This window comes from Salmo trutta, chromosome 6 (genome assembly GCF_901001165.1).
Source record: "Salmo trutta chromosome 6, fSalTru1.1, whole genome shotgun sequence".
Lineage (NCBI taxonomy): Eukaryota > Metazoa > Chordata > Actinopteri > Salmoniformes > Salmonidae > Salmo > Salmo trutta.
Genome location: NC_042962.1, coordinates 45,259,102 through 45,282,954, shown reverse-complemented (window position 1 = coordinate 45,282,954; position 23,853 = coordinate 45,259,102). Strand labels below are relative to the sequence as shown.

General features: G+C 41.5%; 2 protein-coding genes across 6 annotated transcripts in view; one reads left to right on the top strand and one right to left on the bottom strand.

Moving 5' to 3' along the window:
* The window catches only part of LOC115196008 (tyrosine-protein phosphatase non-receptor type 4-like), a 42,722-nt gene extending 18,980 nt beyond the window's left edge, over positions 1-23,742 (bottom strand). For 3 of the 4 annotated variants that reach the window (XM_029756439.1, XM_029756441.1, XM_029756442.1), the window contains exons 1-7: positions 16,343-16,469; positions 11,916-12,070; positions 1,359-1,466; positions 655-697; positions 480-558; positions 296-340; positions 132-184 (exon numbers count right to left, since the gene is read on the bottom strand). In XM_029756439.1, coding sequence (XP_029612299.1) covers positions 132-184; positions 296-340; positions 480-558; positions 655-697; positions 1,359-1,466; positions 11,916-12,053 — 466 coding nt within the window. In that variant the 5' untranslated portion in view covers positions 12,054-12,070; positions 16,343-16,469. Of the gene's footprint in view, positions 1-131; positions 185-295; positions 341-479; positions 559-654; positions 698-1,358; positions 1,467-11,915; positions 12,071-16,342; positions 16,470-23,653 lie in introns of those variants that run through there. The other variant, XM_029756440.1, reaches the window with a different exon arrangement.
* On the top strand, positions 16,560-22,069 carry LOC115196009 (ras-related protein M-Ras). 2 transcript variants are annotated; one of them, XM_029756445.1, is made up of 6 exons: positions 16,560-16,607; positions 19,360-19,571; positions 19,868-20,021; positions 20,166-20,265; positions 20,352-20,431; positions 20,538-22,069. In XM_029756445.1, exons 2-6 carry the CDS (start codon positions 19,379-19,381, stop codon positions 20,635-20,637), a joined length of 627 nt encoding a protein of 208 aa, XP_029612305.1. In that variant the 5' UTR covers positions 16,560-16,607; positions 19,360-19,378; the 3' UTR covers positions 20,638-22,069. The 2 variants fall into 2 exon arrangements, with proteins under 2 accessions (XP_029612305.1, XP_029612303.1); XM_029756443.1 differs by lacking the exon at positions 16,560-16,607 and adding an exon at positions 17,548-17,749.
* Positions 23,743-23,853: the final 111 nt, after the last annotated feature.

Sequence of the window (23,853 nt, the reverse complement as noted above, 5' to 3'; positions counted from 1 at the left end):
GGATAATACACTATTTAACATTTTCTATCATTAGTCCAGTTAGTTACAAGGTTTCAGGCAGAATTTATGCGACCATAAGTCAGTAGTATAGTTCTAGTTGAATAGCTAAGAGGAATAATTGAAGTACTTACATTGAACAGCGTACGAAGCAAGAAGAGCGGCTGTGATGTATGGACACGGCAGTCTGCGAGCCGAGGATTCAGTTATAACTCAAATTCACCACATGAAGATTATTAAAAATGTTTGAATAAACCAACCACATACAGAGCTGCGTGTTTATCAAATCCACACTCACCTTCCACTAAGTATGTCCTGTTTAATCTGCAAAAAGTACTGGTACCTAAAGGGGACCCAATACAGCAAGATCAATACAGAGCTTTTAAGTCCCCTTATAATCAAACTGTATAGAGAATAAGCATAGAGGAAGGCCTATAGTGTACTGCCTATTTCTGTCACAGTGCCACCCATTAAGCACTTACCTTGTATACTCCTCCTGAAGTTTATTGGGGTCGGTTACAAAGAATTTAACCCTAAAATTTAAACTGTGTGGAGACCCCCCTGAAGAAAAACAAACAACCAGATTAATGGAACTAAAACTAGCAATAAATATAATAATGAAAATACTAGAGAATATTCCAAATGTATCAAACATACTTTTTAATTGCTTTCTGATGGGTTTGGTCGGATCCAGCCACCTCTGTAAAATATGGATGAAGACAACCTCAGACACAGTACGGGACAAGAGGGAAAATAGGCCATAAAAAAATGAAGATACATTTTTACTCAAAACATTAGAGCAAGTTCAGAATAGAAATCGAACTGTTCTGTGAGACAGCATCATCAAAAATATACATATGTACAAAAGTCTGAATTTCTGCTGTCACAAATTAATATTTGCATTGTTATTTTGTGAACTTTCAGAAACACAATCTGTAGCCCCTTCACACTATTCTAGCCGCTGTTTCAAGTCCATTGTTTGCAGGTCATGACCCATAATCTTCTTAGTATCTCAATCTGTTTGCTGCAGAAACGCCACAGTTTGCTGACAGGGCTGGAGAAAGCCTATTCATGAGATGCTGCTATGCTGCCAATCAGAGTATTTGAGGGGATCAGCCAGAGCAGGGCTCTGCGTAGATCCGCTAATCCTGATCACATAATAATTAGTCATTTAGGAAGCCAGTTGATTTGCAGATCAGTGATTCTGCGCCGTCCGACTGCAATGTGGTCCGACGCGCACAACCTCACGGCCTCACCTAATCTCTTGCGACAGCCTGTCGAAATAAACGAGTCAATCGAGCAGCTAGCTAGTTACCTAGCTTACGCAAGATTTGGTTCTGGGTTCCGATAAGAGGCCTCACCTGACTGTCTGAGGAGTCGTCGGCCAGCTGTAGGCCGAAGTAGTCTCTCTCCGTCAGCTCCAGGTGTTTGAACACTACATCCAGCAGGACCTGTCCTTGATCGTGCTTCTGCAGGGAGAGAAACCAGACAAGACCGTCAAAAGTCTGTGGTACAGATATATGACTATCTCATGATACAGACGACTGAAGCGACATAGGACTGGGAAGTGTGTTGGCCATAAAGCGATTGAAACCTCCAATACAGTGTAGCCTAAAAATACTTAATTGATAGAGGGTTATTGCAAATCTATCACACAAGTATGTGTAATGCTTACCCTACTGGGTTTCTAACTGGAGGTTGAGCATTGTAAGCGTTTCACAACAAGGCCTCACAGCCTGCTTTCTAGAAGTGTCAGGGCAATGTGCAGCCACAGTCTTCCGGAACACAGAACCAGACCATGTATTATTTACAGAGAGCTGGGAGAAGGAAGGAACACAAATTATACTACACACAGTGACTTCTCATTGCCTGATTTGATTGGCCCATGTCATATAGGCTACCCACCAGGCTACTATTTTTGTAATTTTTTTATTTCACCTTTATTTATTTATTTATTGGGGCGGCAGGTAGCCTAGTGGTTAGAGCGTTGGACTTGTAACCGAAAGGTTTCAAGATCGAATCCCCGAGCTGACAAGGTAAAAATCTGTTGTTCTGCCCCTGAACAAGGCAGTTAACACACTGTTCCTAAGCTGTCATTGAAAATAAGAATTTGTTAAATAAAGGTATTACATTTTTTTACTAAAAACAATTAACCAGGTAGGCTAGTTGAGAACAAGTTCTCATTTACACTAAGTGAAATCTGTTCAGGAACATCAATATGAAACATATTTCACTAAACTGTTGACAGCCCCTCTGCACGCTGCAGAAAGCAATAAAGGAGAGAGAGGAGGAGATGGAAACGCACGGTGGTGAGATAAAAGGTGAGCTAAAAGGTCATTATGTCACCCAATCAATAATACATTTTAAAAAGCCCTATTACTAGGCCATTCAAAATCAAAATTCACTACAATTGTAGGCTAACTGTTAGCACAATCAATGAACCAACAGCATCGCCTAGGGCTATAAGTTCTCTCCCAGACTCGTGGATAGACATTTTGGAGCGTAGCATAAGGTAACCAGACCACCCAGTATGCATAATGATACACTCAAAGGCGATGACTCGAATGTGTTTAATTTTGGAGTTTAGGCTAGACCGATTATCGACCAAAGACATCTTCAATCTGTTTCGTTTTTTTTTTGCCATGCGTAATATGCGGAAGGCTATATTGTATAACGGCACAATTATCATTTTGATTCATAAGCTCTAATATGCAGATGGGTGTTTTGAATGAATCATCGCCTTAGAAAGTGTTGTCCATTTCATTGTGTTAGGCTTTGAAACAACATCCAGAACGACCATGTAGTTTCAGTTTCAACCTGATGCTGAACTCCTTTCTTCAAATTGATCACCGCAGTGAGGCGAGTTTTAAAAGCACATGCTGTTTTGATTTTCGACTGCATTTGCATTGCTGTCAGAGTGGTTAAGAGGGACAACAGAGCCCTGAGTACTAGGCCATTAGCAAGTTAGGTACTACCACAGCATGTCCAGAGTGCATCATTTTTATTTTACCTTTATTTAACTAGACAAGTCAGTTAAGAACAAATTCTTATTTTCAATGACAGCCTAGGAACAGTGGGTTAACTGCCTTATTCAGGGGCAGAATGACAGATTTGTACCTTGTCAGCTCGGGGATTCAAACTTGCAACCTTTCGGTTACTAGTCCAACACTCTAACCACTAGGCTACGCTGCTGCCCCAGAGAGGAGATTACGAGTCACGTGGAATTTTACTACGGTCGTGACTCATGACTGCCTGTGTGGCGGTTACACGGTAACCGCAACAGCCCTAAACACCCCACACAAGTCTATGTGGCGCCAACGAGTGAAATCAGAGTGCTGTGCGTCAACCTGGAGATGAGCTCTACCCATAGCGTTCAGCAGCTATCAGGTCATACTCTGTCCAGCCACTAGGCTAATGCACAGCAGCCACGTTGGGAACCAAACTACCAGCTAACAAGGGGCTTTACTGAAACACTGAAGCTCTCCAGCTCTAGAAGTTAAACAGATGCCTGTTAGAAGCCTTCTTGTAGATTCCCTGTGCAGTGCAAGTATTGGAGGTGGCGCACGCATGGCGGTAGAATGCCAGAGGACATGATAATGGAGCTGTCAGTTGTCATTCAGTACTGACTTCACCTGTGTAAACATGATGTGTGTCTGTGCACACTGGATGGTTCCCAGAGGATAGAAACCACATCAACGCCAACAAAGTGTATGAAACACATACGCACACAAACATGAGGGCCTGTATTCACCTAATCCTGACTGGCAGTGAAGCCTTGACCTGGTTCAGCCCAGCATGGCACTAGTAAAGACAAAGGACTCCATAATGACAGCTCTGTAGTCCCTGAAATGAACTCATCTTAATTCATGACCAGGGGATTAGTGGTCAGCAGCTGAGCAGATTTATTTGACCCAGAACAGAACAAAGAGTATCGGGGCAACAGAGATGGTCGGGGGTTAGACTGAGGTGCTATGTGTGTGTGTTGTAATTAGAGTACCTCACAGAGGGGAATGCATTAACATTGTGCCTCTCTGCCCCTGTTCCCCACAGCGCACCACACGGGCCAGATATCCCCCATGCTTGGCTCGGAAAAGCCATTGTGATGTGTGCAGTTCAGTCCTGGTGTAAGTGTTTACGCCATTGGCTAGTAACCCCTGGACTGTCTTTTTAAACCAGAATGCCAGACATTCTGCGATGTCTCTGCTATGCTGCTATTAATGACAGATATCTAAAATGACCCAGGCTCCTTTGGTCCCTACTACTACAATGCATCTGTATTTTAAAGTGCAATTCCATCACTTTTCAGCCACATCTTCATTATCTCCAGCACAATACCAGTGTCTATATACTGTGCATTCGGAAAGTATTCAGACGCCTTGACTTTTTCCATATTTTGTTACGTTACAGCCTTATTCTAAAATTGATTAAATTAAATGTTTTTCCTCATCATCTAAACACAATACCCGATAATGACAAAGTGAAAACAGGTTTTTAGAAATGTTTGCACATTTGTGACCCGATTCAGGAAACTAGGCATATGTCGCAAGTCACGACTTCCCAGGAGATCCTTTTAAAAGTAAAAAAATATTTATTTTATCAAAATGTGTTTTTGGGTAGAAATGCCTTCTCGAATATGTGAACTTTCATGTGCCTTAATATCAAACGGGTATGTCATCTGTAAATATGAATAGAATTGTTAAATTATGAGCCTAGTTGGTTTAGCCACAGAAAAAGTGAGCAACCTTCCCGCTAGCCTTGATTGGCTGAGATAATGAGTGGGCTGGACATGCCGAGAGATGAGTTTGTGTTAGTCGGTTTTGCATCTTGGGTCTATAAAAATGAGCTGCTCGTAATGTGTAAATAATCGTTTCTACTGCAGTTTTTTTTCTAAACATATTATGTTGCTACTGCTCTCAATAACATTGCTGCCCTGGATTTATCAGGCGCTATCAACAAAGGTCAGTGGGAAAAAGTTGTGATGGACTACTTTCTGGACGACGATCGTGCCATGCAATGCTGACTCTCTCATTTCATAACACATTTTGAAATCAGTGAAACACAATGGGCCAAACAAGCTCTGCAAACTAAGCTTTCATTCATGTAAACAGGTAAGAATCTAGCTACAGATTCAGATATTATACATGTCTAATTTTGTCCAAAAGTTGTTTTCATTGCAAGCTAAAGCTTGCTGTTAGCTAGCCAACTAGAGTTTGATGGCTGGCTTGCTAACTAACAATGAATCTAATGTAATTTGGTTAACTTTAGCTTGCTATGACAATCGGTTTGTATTGCTAGTAACGTTACTCTATGGATTGGGATAATAGTACGATTTTTAGCTAGCTAACGTTAATGTGACATGCCTAAACAAAAGATCCCAAGTTACAGCTTGCTGTTACCTAGCTAACATTAGCTGAGGTTAGGTGGCTGGCTTGCTAGCTAACATTAACTTAGAGTTGAAGTCGGAAGTTTACATACATTTAAGTTGGAGTCATTAAAACTCGTTTTTCAACCACTCCACAAATTTCTTGTTAACAAACTATAGTTTTGGCAAGTCGGATAGGACATCTACTTGGTGCAACAATTGTTTACAGACAGATTATTTCACTTATAATTCACTGTATCACAATTCCAGTGGGTTAGAAGTTTACATACATTAAGTTGACTGTGCCTTTAAACAGCTTGGAAAATTCCAGAAAATTATGTCATGGCTTTAGAAGCTTCTGATAGGCTAATTGACATAATTTGAGTCAAATGGAGGTGTACCTGTGGATGTATTTCAAGGCCTACCTTCAAACTCAGTGCCTCTTTGTTTGATATCATGGGGAAATCAGCCAAGACCTCAGAAAAAAAATTGTAGACCTCTACAAGTCTGGTTCATTGTTGGGAGCAATTTCCAAACGCCTGAAGGTACCACGTTCATCTGTACAAACATTAGTACGCAAGTATAAACACCATGGGACCACGCAGCCGTCATACCGCTCAGGAAGGAGACGCATTCTGTCTCCTAGAGATGAACGTACTTTGGTGTGAAAAGTGCAAATCAATCCCAGAACAACAGCAAAGGACCTTGTGAAGATGCTGGAGAAAACAGGTACAAAAGTATCTATATCCACAGTAAAATGAGTCCTATATCGACATAACCTGATAGGCCGCTCATCAAGGAAGAAGCCACTACTCCAAAACCACACCATCCCAACCGTGAAGCACGGGGTTGGCAACATCATGTGTGTGGGGGTGCTTTGCTGCAGAAGGGACTGGTGCGTTTCACAAAATAGATGGCATCATGAGGTAGGAAAATTACGTGGATATATTGAAGCAACATCTCAAGACATCAGTCAGGAAGTTAAAGCTTGGTCACAAATGGGTCTTCCAAATGGACAATGACCCCAAGCATACTTCCAAAGGTGTGGCAAAATGGCTTAAGGACAACAAAGTCAAGGTATTGGAGTGGCCATCACAAAGCCCTGACCTCAATCCCATAGAACATTTGTGGGCAGAACTGAAAAAGCGTGTGCGAGCAAGGAGGCCTACAAACCTGACTCAGTTACACCAGCTCTGTCAGGAGGAATGGGACAAGATTCACCTAACTTATTGTGGGAAGCTTGTGGAAGGCTACCCGAAATGTTTGACCCAAGTTAAACAATTTAAAGGCAATGCTACCAAATACTAATTGAGTGTATATAAACTTCTTACCCACTGGGAATATGATGAAAGAAATAAAAGCTGAAATAAATCATTCTCTCTACTATTATTCTGACATTTCACATTCTTAAAATAAATTGGTGATCCTAACTGACCTAATTTTTTACTAGGATTAAATGTTAGGAATTGTGAAAAACTGAGTTTAAATGTACTTGGCTAAGTTGTATGTAAACTTACGACTTCAGCTGTACGTGTATGAAGTGTGTGTAACATTAGTGATGTTTTCTCAGAATTCCATTTCGCATTGCTAGTTATAGCCTAATGTCAGCTAGCTAACATTGAACTTATTGGTTAACTTTAGCTAGCTATGACAATCAGTTTGTATTGCTAGTTAAAGCTTGCTGTTAGCTAGCCAGCTGATGTTAGATGGCTGGTTAGCTACAGTAGCTAACATTACCTGTATGAACTGTGTGTAGTGATATCGCAGAATGCCATTTCGCATCTATTGTATAATAATGCTAAAATATTTGTATCTGGAATTTGTCTTTCAGCATTAATCAGTAGAACACACCAGTCATACAGTCATCAAAAAGAGAGCTGGCCCAAGCAAGCTAAGGCAGCAGCGCAGTCATCAACTACATGCACCATTTCTTCACCAACTACGGAGTTGGGAAAACACGTGTGGACCTGAATTGTGATAACTGCAGTGGCCAAAACAAGAACAAGTTTGTGCTCTTGTATTGTGCCTGGTGGACCATGCACAAGCTCCACCACAATTTGGACCTTCACTTCCTGATCGCAGGCCACACCAAGTTTGCCCCTGACTTGTGCTTCGGCCTCATCAAGCAGCGCTTCAGAAAGACCAGAGTGAAGACTTTGTCTGAGATTGCTGGTGTTGTGAAGGACAGCACAGTGACAGGGGTCAACATCCCACAGCTGTTTGGCCTGGAGGACGGTACGGTGCTTGTGGAAAGCTATGGCTGGCAACAACACCTGACTCCGTACTTCAGTGCCACTGCCACAGATCAGCACTCAGGTAAAAAAATAATAATCTTTGTATGAGGTTATTCTTATCTAAACTTGGGAGGTGAATTGATGTTGTGCAGGGTTGTAAATGTATTCAGATTTTTTTGTTATTCGCTGTTTTACACCTTAGATACTCTGGAGCCTGGTGTTGTCGCCAAGGGGCGTTCGGACTGTCGTGACCAGGTTTCAGCTGAAGCGCAACGCTGACATCCTTCCTCCCATAGATGGTCTGCCTGTAAAAGCACCACCTGGACCGGACACAGCTAGACAAACTATCTTTTTGACAAGATCAGGGAGTTTTGCGACGAAGAGGCTATGGACATCACATGCCCTGCACCAAAGTCAAGGGCAGGACAGAAACAGGCTCTCCGACTATAGATTCCCTTGTTAATGCGTGGTTCGGCAGACCAGTTCATCAGCACTATCTGCAGTGCCTCTACTCACATGACTCTCTCCTAACACACACGCCATCCGTGGCTGATATTGTTGATATGTGTGGTCGTAACATGATTTTGTGACATACCACAACAATATCATGTGACCGTATTAAGTGTCCACCACTTAAATATATGGCGCATGCATCTGTTTATGTACTGTACATGTGCACCTCACTCAGGTTAACTCAGGTTGCATGGCCTTAACTTATGAATCGAATACTATGTGATAAGTGCATGTGTAACAGTATTTAAAGTATGCTAATGTACTGGTGTGAAGGCATTTGGGCAGTGATGTAAAGTCCTTAAGTAAAAATACATTAAAGTACTACTTAAGTAGTTTACTTTACATTATTTTACTATTAATAGTTTTGCCAACTTTTACTTCACTACATTCGTAAAGAAAATAATGTACTTTTTACTCCATACATTTTCCTTGACACCCAAAAGTACTCTTTACATTTTGACAGGAAAATTGTCAATTTCAAACACTCATCAAGAGAACATCCCTGGTCATCATACTGCCTCTGATCTGGCAGACTCACTAAACACAAGTGCTTCATTTGTAAATTATGTCTGAGTGTTGAAGTGTGCCCCCTGGCTATCCATCAAAAAATAATAAAACTGTGCTGTCTGGTTTTCTTAATATAAGGAAGTCGAAATGAAATATTTTTACTTTTACATTTGATACTTACGTACATTGTGCCCCTGACTATCCGTCAAATTATTTATTTTTTAAAATACATTTGTGCCGTCTGGTTTAATATATGGAATTTTAAATGATTTACACTTTTACGCAAGTATGACAATGTAGTACTTTTCCCACCACTGGATGTGGCTGGGGGTTATAACATTTCTTTCACATGACCCATCAATTTAGACAAGTGTATCTGGGTAAGCGTCATCTAATATTTATAAAATATTTTTATCTGGACACTTTCTGTTAACCTGGAATGTTTCCTTGTTGTAGGATACTACCACTTTTAGTCTTTAGCACATGACCTCAAGTGAATCCTTAAAGAGATGGGTGGGGCTGGCTTAAGAGGGTGTGAATAATGCTGAATGGGTGTAGACAAAGGAGAGCTCTCTAGTAGGTACCAAAACATTCAAAGGCCCTTTTCTCAAAAGTGAGTTTACAAGTGTATAAACTTTCAAAGTAGAATTACTTTCCCATTGTTCCTCAAAAATGCTGTGTATGATATAGCATTTTGTAGCTCTGAGTCTCTATTTTTATCCAATGTAAAAAAAAAAAATGAAATTCAAATGTTGCTACATAAGACAAAATCCAGGTGGTGAGTCACATTTAATAAAAATAAAGAACAGAAATACCTTATTTACATAAGTATTCAGACTCTTTGCTATGAGACTCGAAATTGAGCTCAGGTGCATCCTGTTTCTACAACTTGATTGGAGTCAACCTTTGGTAAATTCAATTGATTGGACATGATTTGGAAAGGCACACACCTGTCTATAAAAGGTCCCACAGTTGACAGTGAATGTCAGAGCAAAATCCAAGCCATGAGGTCAAAGGAATTGTCCGTAGAGCTCCGAGACAGGATTGTGTCAAGGCACAGATTTGGGAAATGGTACCAAAGAGCACAGTGTCCTCCATCATTCTTAAATGGAAGTTGTTTGGAACCACCAAGGTACAGAGAGATCCTTGATGAAAACCTGCTCCAGAGCGCTCATAATCTCAGACTGAGGCAAAGGTTCACCTTCCAACAGGACAATGACCCTAAGCACACAGCCAAGACAACACAGGAGTGGCTTTGGGACAAGTCTCTGAATGTTCTTGAGTGGCCCAGCAAGAGCCCGGACTTGAACCCGATCGAACATCTCTGGAGAGACCTGAAAATAGCTGTGCAGCAACGCTCCCCATCCAACCTGACAGAGCTTGAGAAGTTCTGCAGAGAAGAATGGGAGAAACTCCCCAAATACAGGTGTGCCAAGCCTGTAGCGTCATACCGAAGAAGAATTGAGGCTGTAATCTCTGCCAAAGGTGCTTCAACAAAGTACTGAGTAAAGTGTCAGAATAGTTATGCAAATGCAATATTTCATAATTTTTTATATGCAAAAATACTAAAGACCTGTTTTTTCTTTGTCATTATTGGGTATTGTGTGTAGATTGATTACAGGAAAAAAACGATTTAATCCATTTTAGAATAAGGCTGTAACGTAACAAAATGTGGAAAAAGTCAAAGTGGTCTGAATACTTTCTGAATGCACTGTGTGAAAATTGTGCTTTTCTACATTTTGTAGAAAAATATAAAGTTAAAAATGTCTACCCGATGACATTTTTAAGCACTATAATATTTGTGGGGAGCAAGAAAATACCCTCCCTCTGGCTAGAAACTCATTGCAAGTTTTGAAATTCACAATTTTTCTTAGTTTTAATCCTACCCTGAGATGTCACGGAGAAGCATTTAAAAAATATATTTTTAACCACAGATCATAGAATCGTGCCGTTTTCACATACGTAGACACTGGTATGGTGCTGGAGGTAATGAACATGAGGTTGAAAAGCGGCAGAATTACCCTTTAACTTCTTTGGGATAGGGGGCAGTATTTTCACGGCCGGATAAAAAACGTACCCGATTTAATCTGGTTACTACTCCTGCCCAGAAACTAGAATATGCATATAATTAGTAGATTTGGATAGAAAACACTCTAAAGTTTCTAAAGCTGTTTGAATGGTGTCTGTGAGTATAACAGAACTCATATGGCAGGCCAAAACCTGAGAAGATTCCATGCAGGAAGTGCCCTGTCTGACAATTTGTTGTCCTTCTGCTACATCTCTATCGAAATTACAGCATCTGTGCTGTAACGTGACACTTTCTAAGGCTTCCATTGGCTCTCTAAAGCCGCCAGAAAGTGGAATGGGGTGTCTGCTGTCCTGGGAGTGCATTCTGACGAAGAACAGCAAAGGTAATCCAATTTTTCTAATAGTAATTCTGAGTTTAGGTGACCCCGAAGTTGGCGGATGTCAAAATAGCTAGCCGTGATGGCCGAGCTATGTACTCAGAATATTGCAAAATGTGCTTTCGCCGAAAAGCTATTTTAAAATCGGACATAGCGATTGCATAAAGGAGTTCTGTATCTATAATTCTTAAAATAATTGTTATGTATTTTGTCAATGTTTATCATGAGTAATTTAGTAAATTCACTGGAAGTTTTCGGTGGGTATGCTAGTTCTGAACATCACATGCTAATGTAAAAAGCTGTTTTTTGATATAAATATGAACTTGATTGAACAAAACATGCATGTATTGTATAACATAATGTCCTAGGAGTGTCATCTGATGAAGATCATCAAAGGTTAGTGCTGCATTTAGCTGTCATTTGGGTTTATGTGACATATATGCTTGCATGGAAAATGTCTGTGTGATTATTTGTGTCTATGTACTCTCCTAACATAATCTAATGTTTTGCTTTCGCTGTAAAGCCTTTTTGAAATCGGACAATGTGGTTAGATTAACGAGAGTCTTATCTTTAAAATGGTGTAAAATAGTTGATTGTTTGAGAAAATTGAATTTTGGTATTTTAGTTGGTTTTGTATTTCGCGCCGTGCGTTGCCATTGGCTGTTGGCTAGGGGTTCCGCAGGCGGAACGGGGTTCCGCTAGCGGAACATCTGTCCTCAACAGGTTAAACAAAGTCTAATTTATCTTTATAGGCCTACTTGGTTACTGTGTTGCCTATTGATAGACAACTGGTCTTGAGAGAAGAGAGAGAAGGCCCTGACCCAGTCATTCTCTATGGTGATATGTAGGGCTGTACAGTCAGTGTAGATGCCGGGGGTAGTATAGTACAGTACTTACGTTAACTTTGAAGGCTTGAACTGTGTTATCCAGCAGAAGAACATTACAGACCACCTCTGTGTGCTGCCTGTCTTGTGCCAGCTCTGATGCTCGGTCATTGTAGTTACTGCCAGCTGGCAACTGGGAGGGTGAGGTCATTACTGTCCACACTGGGTCTGCAACACAGAGAAAGAAAACAGCAGGGTGAGGGACCTTTTATTATACTGCATTTAAATACATGACATTGCTCCGGAGTGGTGCAGCGGTCTAAAGCACAGCATATCACTACAGCCCCTGGTTCGATCCTGGGCTGTATCACAACCCGGCCGTGATCGGGAGTCCCATAGGGCGGCGCACAATTGGCCCAGCATCGTCCGGGTTAGGGGAGAGTTTGGACGAGGTAGGAATTTGTTCTTAACTGACTTGCCTAGTTAAATAAAAGTAAATATTCTGCAATGGCGAATGGTTAGCCTCGTCTTCAACACCAGTATACCCCTTTTTATTTAAACAGTCGGCAACGGCATATTTGAGTCAAGTAAAAATAATAAAGACAACGCACCCCTCCTTAAATCTGTGACTGATGCTGAGGATGTCATACTTCATTCTAGTACTTTCTAGAAAGAGATCCCTAGCAGATCCAAGGCCCTTGATCCTCTATGGTCTATGCTCTCACAGTCAGGCTGCAGTACGATGAAAGGATTCAGTGAGGCATGACCCAGTTCACTACCGCTGGGAGGAAGACAGCTACACACACTACAGAGGACTTCCCCAGGAGGGAGAGCAGTCTTCACGTCCCTACCAGAGCGCGCACACACACACACACACACACACACACACACACACACACACACACACACACACACACACACACACACACGCTCGGATGGATGCTGTTAGGCCTAATTCTGAGTTATAAAGTTGTAATAATAGGGGGAAGGGTGATAAATACTTATTCAAATCATATTTCACAATCATATCAAATATTAGGGAGAAAAGTGACTGCAGAAACATAGAAAGAGTTTTAAAACAACTAGGATAGGCTATATCACCTTTGACCTTTTTCCTGCATGACATCATCCACTGACTGCACACAGAAAGGTCCCGAAATAAACCATGGCCACACCAGCAGCAGGGCTTTTGTCAGTGACAATGGTGTTCCTGTGAATGTCATAGTGCAACACACAAAGACACGCTGAGGCGCTGTACTGTGTTGTCACACTGGCCCCCATCTCTAGAACACCCACATGGGTCAATACCCTGTCACGGGTCTCAACTTCTCAACAGTTAGAGAGAGGTTAAAGCAGGGGGATCAGGGATCAGACGCTTCAAAACCTACTAGCTATTATTCTATCATGTTAATCATTCCCATTATTTAAACATGTTTTTAACAGTTCACATGCACTTTGTCTATGTTTTCCATGTTCTGAATTCTTGAATGAAATGGTCAAACTAGGCCTAAACAATGTCTAGGGAGTGGCTGTCCTGGCTTGACCCATACCTTATTATCTATTCAAGTCTATTCAGGAAATGACCGTTTTTGGTTACTATCGCTTACCAACAGAAAAAAGACAAATGTCCCAACGAGTCTCAGGTTAAGACTAAGGTTATTTACAACGTCGGCCCTCCTTTGAACAAAGTTGCAGTCCAAAAATATCACCTACAGTGTGCAGATGTCAACACATGGAACAGTCACAGTAGAATCCTAATGAACATACTGATCCATAAATACCTACTTTGACCTTTACTGTCTGTCACTGTGTTCGTTTACTGCACTTTCTGTCACTTTAGCCTCCAGGACAATCACACAAAGCTGGCAGTGAATAGCCATGGCAGCTAGCCTTGAGTGGAGGGTGGGTCCATCCAATACCCATGAACTTGAGGGATGGGAGCAGATAGACTGTGTGACAGTGTCAGTGTAACCCGCTTCCAACCTGGCTCGCCTGCCAACACCACCCCCCACCATAACAGAGTCCAAATCATCTATGGGGCTGAGTGACCTTTCAGTAATAGAGCCAGAGCTCTGGATTACTGGAGCTGGGTGGAGAGACCAGACAGACACCATTCCAAATGCATAGCCTACCTTGAATCCTAATGCAACTCCTAGGCCCTAGACCGAAGTTAGTAACCTCACTCCTGAATAAAGTAGGCTACACATTGCTTTACAGATCCATCAGGTGATATATTGGCCTGCCGTTGTCTTAGTATTTTCACACCATGTACAACAGGACAGCATTACCTATCTGATACAGTAATCACTATGGGTTATAAAACAGAAATCCCTTAATGTACTAAGGCTACATTCATTCTTCAAAGCATCTGTGTACAATAAACTGCGATGACAGCTAAGGGACATAATCGTTTTATTAAACCTTGGCTCCTGAAACACTCCCACCCACTCCAGCACTGGATTAACATGCTTTGTGTACAGTTCAGACACATCTCTCCCCCAAGAGACTACAGTACAAACAACCAGGGTCATGTTCATTAGGCATGAAACGGAAGAAAATGGACTAAAACAAGGAGGGACTACTTGGACTTGTCCAATAAACATCACGCATTTTCGTTTTAACACATTTTGCTACAGTGTGGCCTACTGAACACAACCCAGATAGGTTATGTTCCACACACAAAGGGAGTTCCCCTTACTCTCAGCTCTTCCACTCTGCAGACCTCAGTCACCACAAGTGCGTCCCAAATGGCACCCTATTCACCATAGGGCTCTGGTCAAAAGTAGTGCACTATGTAGGGAATAGGATGCCATTTGGAGGGCTGCCATCATTAGATCAACTGTGGAGCGCCACACATGCATCACAGATCACACACTCATGCGTGACACTAGAGAGCGTATGCGCTCTTTTTTTCTCTCTCTTTCCACTATTCTCAGTTTTTTTCCCCGTGCGTGGTCTAGCAAGCCTTCTCAGCTTTGTGAGGCTAAAGCCAACAGTAGCTAACAAGCCCTGGGCACAAATCTAAACAACATTGTTCACGACATAAGAGATTTACTCTGAAAAGGCTTCTGGGTCGCAAATGAAAATCACCTGCACTCCTGTGCAACATAGGCTATCAATTATGTCCACACAGAATTGTGCATAATGATGAACAACCTAACAAACACAATTACGTTGTCGATTGCCGTGAGCTAGAGGTTAGAGAACGTTGCCATTGATAAAACCCCATTTGCGGCCATTCCGCCTCCCCCTCCCGTTCTTAAAGCTCCAGAGGTGTTTGTTGCTATCGATCTCATTCATTCAGATATTTAGCCCCAGCTGCAGTGTAGTTACTTACTCACCACCCCCATACTGTGGAGGTGGGGACACTACAGTGTAGACCCCCTAGTGACTCATCCTGTTTTAGAGCTTCATGAGCACATATGTGTTTTATGTCATTTGCCACACACTTTTCCGTTGTCTGCAGCACACGCTACGTTGCTCGGTTTCATCCGTTTCAGCACACACCCCCCTTCTCCCCCATCAAATCCCATGTACTCCATCACTCTCATTCACTGCACTGTCAAAAGCCTTGCACTTTGACAATAACTGACCCAGTCTCTAAAAGTGTGAGGCTGCTTTAGACAGACGGAGAGAGATGGAGAGGTGGAGGATACAAGCATCCTCTTCTTTCTACTCTTTCTCTTGATTTTCCACTATAGCCCTGCAGCTCTTCATCAGAGAGAGAGAGAGAGAGAGAGAGAGAGAGAGACAGTTGCGATTGTGTGATAGCAAATGGCTGCTCCTCTAGCTCTATATTCCACTATGGTCAGCAAAGCAGGCAGAGAAGGAAATGTCATGATGACATCACTGGGGATTCTATAGATTCCAGGGACAAAGCCATTTCTGTGAAGCTCTATTCCCTCAGTCTTTCTTTGTAGCAGCAGGTAGATTAGAAGCCTAGTGTTTCTACGAAGTCAGTCAGTGCACTAGACTAGAGCTTCCATATATAACTGCATTATTACAGGCAAACAGGACTTGTATGAAAACTGAGTGGAGTTTATTATGTCAACCAGCTAAACCAGTGTTTAGCCTACATGTAATCAGAATCAGTGGGGTTTCTCTGTGTACTGATTCAAGAAACAGGTTTATCCATCTATTGACCCAGACATATATTTAACCTTTACCTTCTCCCCTGGCCTACACTCCCAAAACCAGAAGTGCACACTCTATTCTGTTCTGTTCTATTCTAGTTAACTGTAGCCTATATGCATGCCAACTGGCATTTGACAGGGAAAAAAGAACAACACATTGATGTTAGCTAGCTAGAAAGCCAACCACCAGGCCATCAAATAGTTGTCACTGTCACTAGGACTAGTATCAGCTAACGTAGAGGTGTAGCTATACTGTCTCTGGATAGATTAACAGCTAGTTGGCTAAATTGCTACAACAGCTGTGCTATGCAAGCTAGCAAGCTAACCATGGCATGACGTTATTATTATGCAGGCTGCTTAACGTTACCTTCATAAACTGCGCCGGTAGAGTCCAGGTTTTTGAGGGATAAAATCAAGAACACAGCAATAAGTGGGCGAGGTGGTGAAATTCAACCGCTGCAGATCCACAGAAACCTCCTCATCGTTCGCAGCAGCATACACTCGCTACGGCCGCACAGGTTCGTTTCGGCCGCACAGGTTCGTTTCTCTTCAGCACCACAGCGATGATGGACCCAGGCAAACGTCAATACAGGACGCAACCATTGTAATGCGAGCAAGGCAAGCACGAGCAGGTAGGTATGATTACAACAACAACAAAACAGAGCTTCCTTTCCGCGGTCCCCAAACTCTAGTTCAATTCAAAGACAACCTCGTTTGAAGATGTTGATCATTTATATGCAGCATAAACCATTGGGCAGCAACGAAATATGGCGTAAACTCCACAACACATTTTTTTTGTTGAACGGGGGTGATGTCTGTCAAACTAGTAGGCGTGGCATTCGAGGCGCAGATTTCACAACACGCACGCGCGCAGCCTATATTGTGAGAAATGGGAAAAATATTAAACGTTAATACTGTTATTATTATTATTAGATTGTACGTAACTTCAAATCTTTTTCCATAAAGGTAGTTTGTGTGTGATATATTAAACGCTTATTAAACATTTATCTACCTTTGCAAATAAATATCCTATACTCCCATCTTGTGGCCAATTCTATGTTCATGCCACTTCTATTTTGAGATTAATGGTAATAACTGGTATATTGTATATAGTTTCAAAATTAAATGAAGAAACTCTGATATTGTACATCCGCATCTAGAACTGCCCACTTGTAGGTAACATGTAAGTAACATTAAGGTATTGCCTACTTAAAATTATTCATGGAGAGTTTGGAAGTTGTTAATAAATGGTTCTTTATTCGTTTTTGTAGATAGTTTATAGATACTTTGTAAATAAGCAATAGGCTATACATTGGTTGAAAATTACTTACATTATTTTTTATATGATCACATCTGGACTTGAGCCATTATGGAATGCTCCATTTCTACATCAGGGGGCTCATGATCAAATATTGTTTTACTTACCCTCCAAAAATGGCAGGCTAAAAACATAACACATTGAAAGTCAATACTTAAGCACTTAAATTAAGCCCGACAAACTCTAAATGTGACCTATAATCATTAAAATAATGGCTTATTTGCTCAAAAATAATAAATGTTGACCCCCCTTCTCCCGCTTGAAGCAAACCTATCGTATCAGCTGTTGCAGCGCAAAGTAACTGTTACATTTTTGTGGCAGATGCTGGCTTTTCCAGCAGCTGTGATATGAAATTGATTGGATATAAATGTACAGATCTGAATGAAGTCAGCTTTACAACACGAGAAGGCAAGAAATGTGACTTCATTCAGGCGACTTTACAGTATATATATTGGGGTAAGCTTTTTTATTTAATCGGCTACTACAGATTGCGTTGCTTTGGGATGTCTGGTGTTTTCAGATGTAAAGTCACGCCTAGCTGTATCCTACTGAAATGTGTGTGAAAGTCAAATTATACCATGGAATAATATGGAATGGCGAGGCATTTTACAATACGGAATCCCACTTTATCTGGTTATGCCTAAGCAAATAATTGTTCAACTTTGTTATTGGGTCGAATATGGCACAATAAAAACGAAAGTGTTCAGTGGGGATATGGGATTTGTGAATCACAGATGAATGGGGATTTATGAGTCACAGATCTGACTGATCACAAATGAGGTGAATGTGTGCGCGAAATGTGTCTGAGAAATAAGGAATCACCCACGTCAGACTACATGAAGTAGTCCTCTTGATCAACAGGTTGTGCTCTGCAGGTAGGCCTACATAATATGCGATTAGAACAGCCTTTGATGACATATAACTGAAAAATAACTTAAAGGCTTATCTTGAATACTTTGAAAAAAGAAACAACAACAGTATTTTTCATAATGACCCTAGAGCAGGGATCATCAACTAGATTCAGCCATGGGCCGATTTTTCTTGAGGGGGGCTGGAACATAATTACACATAATTTGTAGACATCAAATTGTCCACAAGAAGCCCAAATAGATATAATATCTACAACAATTATTTAAAACCTTGCTAACATTTGAATGAGATCACGTGTCTCTCTATTATGCGTGGGAATACTTTAACACATTTCTTAAATTAAAATAACTTGGAGCTGATTTCCTGGTGTTTTTACTGTCTTTTATGTAAAAAAAACGTGTTTTTGTTGTTCTCTGAAACTTTGGGGGACAAATTCCCCAGTTGGGGAACCCTGCCCTAGAGAATATGATACCCCTTGGAACCCTCAGAATAGGGTCTCCCCAGCCCCCAGGTTTGACTGAGAATTGTTTGAGTTGGTCGGCCCTTGGCCCATTCTCTGGCTACAACATTGTTCTGGAGGGCCTGTAAGTTCCACAGGCATCTGGGTCCCTTTCCTGCTTTGTTCAGGGACACAGGCTACAGTATCCACTGAGAAAGGAAACCCTCCACGTCCCGCCATTGTTGACCGCAGGAAGGAAGAGCTCTCTTTGTGACGTCATCATGTTAGACCAGTGCCATTGTATGGAGCTGCAGGCTGGGTTTGCTTACTCATGGCGTGTGTGTGTGGGTGGGTGATTCCCTGACTTAAGTACATCAGTGAAGATCCAGCAGACAAGGAATAGACAGCTACAGTACAGACCTCAGCCTTGTTTGAGTGTTTGATGTTTTCAGTGAAAAGGTGTGGGTATTCCAACATAAGAATGATACTGTTTTGGCCGAGTGAGTAAGCGACTATATAAGGAATGGAAGCTAAACATTATGATTACCATGTTTTCTATGCATTGCAGTGAAAAAGAAGGTTCTCTGCTTTTATAATATTCATTTAAGATGTATTCTATTACCACGCTATTACCTGTGGCATTTCATATGTGATTTTTGTCAGGTATTTTTGTCCAGAGCAAGAGAGGGGCAAAACGCCCATTCTAAATGGCATCAGTCAGACATACACCATCTTCTGTCTTCCCTCTGTGTTCCAGGTATAGCATAGCTGTCACTATGGCAACGAGCGCTGTTCCCAGCGACAATCTCCCCACGTATAAGCTGGTCGTGGTGGGGGATGGGGGAGTGGGGAAGAGTGCTCTCACCATTCAGTTCTTTCAGAAGATCTTTGTCCCCGATTACGACCCCACCATCGAGGACTCCTACCTCAAACACACTGAGATTGATGCCCAGTGGGCCATATTGGACGGTAAATGGATTTATAGATAGCAGATACATTACAAATAAAAAGCCCGACCTGTTAACCTGGCCAAAGTACTATGTCGTTTCCCCCGAAATAATCTTCCCAATGTACTGAAGAACACGATTGAATGTTCTGTTATAAGGAGAAAAAAGGACAACGTTATTGTGCAGCCATTGTGAAATCTGAGGGATCAGCACACAGTTACAAATATTCATGAATAACCAGGATCATTCGTAATACTGTTCTCAGTGTAGATGTTATATGTGTGACCTGCCTGATCGTGCATGTGTCTGTCTCTGCAGTTCTGGATACAGCAGGCCAAGAGGAGTTCAGTGCTATGAGGGAACAGTACATGAGGACTGGGGACGGGTTCCTCATCGTGTTCTCTGTCACAGACAAGGCCAGCTTTGAACATGTGGACCGCTTCCATCAACTCATCCTCAGGGTGAAGGACCGGTGGGATTTACTACTTAACTTCCCACTGGTGGCCGTGGCCAGGACAACAGTCATTCATTCATTCAGTTATTCATGCGTTCATGCATTTATTAGTCCGTCCATTCGTTCGTTCATTCATTCATTCTTATTTTTCTTATTTTTTAGGGAATCCTTTCCTATGGTTCTTGTGGCCAACAAAGTGGACCTGCTGCATTTACGTAAAATACCCAGTGATCAGGGGAGGGAGATGGCTAGTAAACACAGTGTGAGTGAATGTGTGAACTTGACATATATATCATCAACAGATATTGTTTGATCTCCATACTAAATTCGGAGCTTTTTAATTTACAGATAGCTTACATTGAAACAAGTGCTAAGGACCCAGCCATGAATGTTGACAAGGCGTTCCACGAGTTAGTTAGGGTAATCAGGTATGTTACCGCCACAGATTATTTAGAGTAGGTTTGTCTGTTTGATACAAATGCTATGAGAGTCTCTCTCTCGCTCTCTCTCCCTCTCTCTCTCTCTCTCACCCAGGCAACAGATTCCAGAGAGGAGCCAGAAGAAGAAGAGGAAAGCCAAGTGGCGGGCCGACAGGTCCACTGTGTCCCACAGACTGCATTGTGTTGTCCTATGATGGCTTTTACTTGTACAGCTGCTCCCTACAGGACAGCGGGAAGATGATTAAATTTAGGAGTGTTTACTCTCTACCCAGAATGCCAGGAGGCAGTTTGTACCCTGTACCCTGGCACATGAGTTAGGTAGTAGGGAGTCGCCCAGACATGGGATGTGACTGACTCGCCCTAAAAGGACCAGTGGAATAATTTACAGCTCTTCTGGGGATGTGCACTAACTTATTCAACAACATGGAGATATTTTATTTATTTAACTAGGCAAGTCAGTTAAGAATAAATTCTTATTTTCAATGACGGCCTAGGAACAGTGGGTTAATTGCCTTGTTCAGGGGCAGAACAACAGATTTGTACCTTGTCAGCTCGGGGATTCAAACTTGCAACCTTTCGGTTACTGGTCCAATGCTCTAACTACTAGGCTACGCTGCCGCCGCAAAGTGGCATCACTTTAGCATGACTGCTTTTATCTACCAATGAAGCTCTTTGACTGAGAAACTGGACATATGGGCTCACAAAGATAATCTGTAAATAATTAGACATACTGTTCGTTTTACTAAGAGGTAGGCCTTTAAACACCGTTTTACCAAGAGGTAGAAGTTTAAACATCGTTTTACTAAGAAGTAGGCCTTTAAAACTTGGTCCATGTTTTCATTAAGATGGAGGCCATTGAGTAAAGCACTGGAAGGAGGGAGGAAACAGAGAGCTTTCCCCAGCAAGGGGGAGTATAGTAGAGAGGGGAGTGAGAGGAGGGGAGAGGATGTGTCTGTTTGTTTTGGAATCAGTGGGCCTGTCAGACAACAGAGAGAAGAAGGGAAAGTGAGGAAAGAGATACAGAGAGAGAAAGAGAGATTCCAAATGCATAGCAGCTGGCAAAGGGACTCCAGACATTGTGTCAAAGCTTGGGAGCCAGCCAATGTGTAGCCCCATAACTTATACAGGGAGAATGTCTTTATAACCTCCGAACAAGACTGTTATATAACTGCATTGAAGTTTATTGAATGCACCAAATGTCTTATTTGAATGTACATTTATGAACCATTACCATTTTGACTTATCCGTGCTCACTGGATGTACTTGTGTACTTCTCAAAATGCTTCAAACACACTATTGTGGTGTGTGTGTTTGTGTGTGCGTGCGTGAGTGAGTGCCCCGGATATGTTGTGGCCTAGACGATGAAATCTTATTTTCACACCTGAATATTAGTTTGCTTTGCTACTATTTCATTATTTATTTTATATAAGTCATTTATAGCTGTGTTATCATTAGTAGAAGGCTACTCCAGAGAGGCACAAAGCACAGAGCTTAACTAAGAAATTGAAGGAACAAAACATTTGTAAGCAAAGTAATAAATGTGTGTTAATACATTTTGTGTTCTATTATATGTGTACACATCTTGGGTAAAATGGTTTGTCTGGATAAAACCATAATTATGACACAGAAGACTGTCTGTCTCTGTCATTCTCAGTGAATATTAGTGTGTTGATGGTACCCTCCAGTGGATATAAATGTAATTGCAAGAATGGAACAACATTTAGCATGGTTGTACATTTGGCCCTTTGCTCTTGGGAATATACAGTGCATTCAGAAAATATTCACAACCCTTGACTTTTTCCACATTTTGTTGTGATGCAGTCTGACTTTAAAAGTGATTCAATTGAGATGTTGTGTCCCTGGCCTACACACAAGACCCCATAATGTCAAAATGGAATGACGTTTTTCGAAATGTTTACAAATGATTTAAATGATTTTATGTGTGGGGTTTTTTGGAACTCAGTCGGGGTCTGAACTTACTGTTGAGTTAGAATAGTAGAATACACAAGGTGCAAGTTCAAAATCTTGTTTTGTCAGTCACTGACAGTCACTCAATTAGCCATGTCAGCTAACAATTTTTTGATTGCTAAATTTGTCTGGCCAGTTATCCAAACTTGGGGCCTGTTTGTAGAAATGCAGGAAATTAGCTTTAAAACTGCAAAGAATTCTGTCTGCCACATGGCAAAATGAGTAGAATTGCATAGAATGTGTTATAGAATTTCAACATGTTCTCTCCACTGCATGGCAAAAGTGTAGAACTGCAGAAAACTTTCTTTAAAACGGCAAACATGTCTCTGTGCCCCATGGCAAATGTGTACAATTCTATTTTTTAAATATATATTTTTATTTCACCTTTATTTAACCAGGTAGGCTAGTTGAGAACAAGTTCTCATTTACAACTGCGACCTGGCCAAGATAAAGCAAAGCAGTGCGACACAAACAACCACACAGAGTTACACATGGAATAAACAAACATACAGTCAATAAGACAATAGAAAAAGTCTATATACAGTTGTGTGCAAATGAGGTAGGATAAGGGAGGTAAGGCAATAAATAGACCTTAGTGGCAAAATGATTACAATATAGCAATTAATCACTGGAGTGATAGGTGTACAGAAGATGAGTGTGCAAGTAGATACTGGGGTGCAAAGGAGCAAAATAAATAACAGTATGAGGATGGGGTAGTTGGATGGGCTATTTACAGATGAGCTATGTACAGGTGCAGTGATCTGTGAGCTGCTCTGACAGCTGGTGCTTAAAGCTAGTGAGGGAGATATGAGTCTCCAGCTTCAGTGATTTTTGCAGTTCGTTCCAGTCATTGGCAGCAGAGAACTGGAAGGAAAGGCGACCGAAGGAGGAATTGGCTTTGGGGGTGACCAGTGAAATATACCTGCTGGAGCGCGTGCTACGGGTGGGTGCTCCAGCAAATAAAATGTGATTTTTTTTTTTATCTCTGCCCCATGGCAAAATTAGTAGAATTGCAGGTAATTTGCTTTAAACCGCAACTTTTCAACCTCATTTGCATTATCTCCAGCACAATACCAGTGTCAACATATGTGAAAATGGCTAATTTGTAAGTTTCGTAGAATTAAATATAAAGTTGAAATGTTCTACCCGATGACATCATCAAAAGGTAAAACATTTTTAAAAACAGTGATTTTCAAACAATATGAGATTCAAGGTGATGTGGGGAGCAAGAAAAGACCCTACCTTGTGCTAGAAACTCGTTCCAGTGTCACGGATCCCTCCAGAACTTTAATCACGCACACCTGTCCCCTATTTCCACTGATTAGTATTTGTATATATGTGCCCTTTGGTTTCCATGGTCTTGTCGATTATTGTTACTATGTCCGTTGGAGTAACTGTGCTGTGTGTTTTGGCTTTCATGCCATTGTGGATTGCGCAGACGA

Coding starts and splice junctions, on each gene's coding strand:
- LOC115196009 (XM_029756445.1), top strand. CDS start 19,379: ATGGCAACGAGCGCTGTTCCCAGCGACAATCTCCCCACGTATAAGCTG. Junction 19,572..19,867: donor CCAGTGGGCCATATTGGACG/GTAAATGGATTT, acceptor CTGTCTCTGCAG/TTCTGGATACAGCAGGCCAA. Junction 20,266..20,351: donor AGATGGCTAGTAAACACAGT/GTGAGTGAATGT, acceptor TTTAATTTACAG/ATAGCTTACATTGAAACAAG.